At 58.5% G+C, this 3110-nt stretch overlaps 1 protein-coding gene across 1 annotated transcript; it reads right to left on the reverse strand.

Annotated features, from left to right (window-relative positions):
- Positions 1-414: 414 nt before the first annotated feature.
- LRRC73 (leucine rich repeat containing 73) lies at positions 415-3064 on the reverse strand. Its single transcript, XM_004673516.2, has 6 exons — positions 2759-3064; positions 2125-2285; positions 1696-1818; positions 1248-1348; positions 892-1114; positions 415-744 (listed from the first exon to the last, which is right to left on the reverse strand). Exons 1-6 carry the CDS (start codon positions 3028-3030, stop codon positions 674-676), a joined length of 951 nt encoding a protein of 316 aa, XP_004673573.1. The 5' UTR covers positions 3031-3064; the 3' UTR covers positions 415-673.
- Between the last annotated feature and the right edge of the window lie 46 nt (positions 3065-3110).

Below are 3110 nucleotides of genomic sequence, written 5' to 3' on the forward strand. Positions count from 1 at the left end.
CCTAACTTGTCTATTAATGGCTTCTTTCCACCACTCTCTCCCTGTTCTTGAGTATTTAAAATCCTTGTCATGTCCATGTCTTTGCTGGTTACTCCCTTGTCCCCACACCAACTGTGCTTCCTTGGGCACAGCAGTAGGCTGTGGACAGTAGGAGAGGATGTCAAGTGAACCTGACAGGGCCCTAGTCTCTCCTTGTGTAGGGTCCAGCCTATCTCTGGGGGTGGGCTCATGAACCTAGTTATGACCCCTGGGACTGATGTTACTCCAGAACCCAGGTGTAGGAATCCAAGGCTTGGGACCAGAAGATGCTGCCTTGGGTTGTGGGGTGACACTGCCCCCTAGTGGTGCGTAGTGGTAGTCCAGTTCCTCCCCTTCTGCCCGGCCACCCCCCCAGTGATCACAGCCACACACCACTTTGTAGAGTTGGTAAAATCTCTTCCGAACCAGCGGGCTGCAGCCAGAGCTGCCAACAAGTCCAGAGGTATTGCCTTGGGCTAAAGTGCCCCCAAGACACTTAGTCACAGCTTCCAGAGCCACCACAGTGCCAGGAACTGCCAGAGCCCCAGGCACCCACCCCAACCCCCACCCCAATTTCCACAGCCTGACCCTGGTGTCTGGGGCAGTGCTGGGGACATAGATAAATAGAACGATGTGCAGAGGCCCAAGTGGAGAATTACATCTCGGTCTCGGCCAACAGACTGTCCCCCAGTCCTGACGTCATTAGCACCATCTGAGAGCTGGGATCTGTGGAAGGGCAGAGGGTGTTCAGACCACCATTCATTCCTCCTCTGGGGATCAGAGATAGCTTGAGAGGCGGTTTAGGTTTCCCATACACTCCCTTATCCCAGCCCTCTTCCAAACCTGCCTCTGACCATCCTCTGGGGCTCTTACCACTGGGACACATCCAGGAGCTGCTGCCCCTCTGCTGGGCAGCAGGCTCCCGGCCTCTCTGTCGTTCCTGGGTGTCGCCAGCCCCACCTGCCACCTCTTCCTCCTCTTCCCCCTCGGAGAGGAGATCACAGATCTGCTGCTGCAGCTCTGGGCTAATGCTGTTCTCAGCCAACACCAGGCTCCGCAAAGCTGTGGGATAATTTTCTACCATGTCCAGCAGGGTCTGATGTGATGAGGAGAATGGAAAAGGATGAACACAGTTAAGGTGGCTCTTCACTCTCCAACCTGCCAATCCTTTAGTATGTGTGTGGCCTCCCCCCAACCTCTGATCTTCCCCAAGCATGAAAACATCTCACCTGAGCTGATTGGTTGGTAAGCCCAGTACCCTCCAAGTCTAGGACCTCCAAGGTGCGGCTGGAGGCCACAGCTACGGCCAGCATCCCTGCCACGTGGTCACCTGGGGAGATGGCACACACAATCTCCTGCATTCCCTTGAAGGCCTTCTTCCCCTGCAGTCTCCCCACTGCTCTAATGACCTAGGTCCCACCCCCAGGCTTGGAATCCCTGATCGTGGTAGGTGGTCAGGAGGGGGCATTGTGATGGGTGAGTGAATGAAGGAAGCCAGTCAGGAACAGGGATGGTGACTGATGCTTTCATCTACTGTAGGTCATCTGGTCCTCTGCACAAAGTTTCCTCTGTTACCTCCAAGATCACCGTCCTCTCCCCTCCCAGGGTGGGGGTTGCCATGACAGGTATTGGATGGGGAAGGGCAGTGAGAATTGAAGGGGGCTTTCTGAGCCTCACCCAGGGGGTTGTAGTCCAGATTGAGGACGCGGACCTGGGAGCTGTGGGCCACAGCAATGGCAAGGCGGCTCCAGCCTTTAGGGGTGATGCCAGGATTGGCACTCAGCGTTAGCTCCTTCAGGCCTGGACAGCATCAATGGACAAGTCAGCATGGAGGTCAGGCTCTCCGTAAGCCTTGACCCCTACTCCCAGATCTCTGGGGTGTCCCCAGTGGCTGGGAGTCACCCCACTCCCACTCAGACCCATGACTTCCCTGCCCATCCCAGCCTGGACCCGAGCCTCTATCTTGTTGAGCCTCCAATCCCTAAGAGGAATTTAAAACATTCTTACCCACACTGTTCGCGCCCTCAGCTGTGGACCACACTCTGCCCTCTGTACTTGGCTTTTCACCAAAGTTACAACAGCCTAAGTCCCACAGGGCCTGCTCACCAGACTTGGCCCCGTCTGGGGGGAGGAGGCCACAGATGAGGTTGATAGCTTCGTCACCCAGCATGCAGTCCCCCAGGTCCAGAGCCACGAGAGCAGGATGGAGGGCCAGGGCTGGGTTCAACAAGGCCAGCCCCGCATCTGTCAGGGGGCTGCCGTGCAGGCTGGGGGTGGAAGCAGAGAGCGGAGGTTATCGCAGTAATTGATTCTCGGGGAGTGCAGATAGAAGGGGAATTTGGTTCCTTTTCTGGGGTAGGCACTGAGATCCAGGACAGGTCACAGAGAAGGCTTTGTGGGTGGCTTGGAACACTTCTGTGGATACAATGGAGAGGCAGGGGCCTAGGACACCAAGGAGTCCTCCTTCTTGGAAACTGAGGAGCTGCCCCTGAGAAATCAATGGGTGTGGTAGGAAGACGGGGAAGGGGGTGAGTATCCCATCTCATTTGGGGTGGGGCTGCAAGTGTGCAAAGTCTGGAGATGAAGCATGTGCTTGCAGGGTGCTGTACAGGCATGGGTAGAGGAACAGGCTGTGTGTACAAGGGGTGAGAAGGTGGGCTGGTGGAAAGACAGGTAAGGAAGGCGGGTGGAGGTAAGGGGGTGCAGTGCCCGGGACCCCCTTGCGAGGGAGTGCACTCACAAGAGGGACTGGATGGAGCGGTTGGTCCGCAGCGCTTCCGCCAGCTGCTTGATACGGCTGGGACTGGACACGACGCCCAGGTTAAGGTTGAGCTGCGCCAGGGACGTGGCCCCCGCCAGGGCCCTGCAGATGCGGCCGAAGTCGCGGTCGCAGAGACGGCAGCCGCGCAGGGAGAGCAGGCGCACGGCGTTGTCGCGCAGGCCGCGGCAGATGTCCCGCACCTCGGCGCCTGACAGCGGCTCCCCCGAAATCTGGATGGAGCTGGGCAGCATCGTACCCACGGCCGGGCCGCCGGGGCCGGGGCCGGGGCCCGGGCCGCGGTCGAGGTTGGCTGCCCAGGGGAGGAGAGGCT

Source organism: Condylura cristata, unplaced genomic scaffold (assembly GCF_000260355.1).
Source record: "Condylura cristata isolate star-nosed mole 26May11 unplaced genomic scaffold, ConCri1.0 scaffold00001, whole genome shotgun sequence".
Classification (NCBI taxonomy): Eukaryota; Metazoa; Chordata; class Mammalia; order Eulipotyphla; family Talpidae; genus Condylura; species Condylura cristata.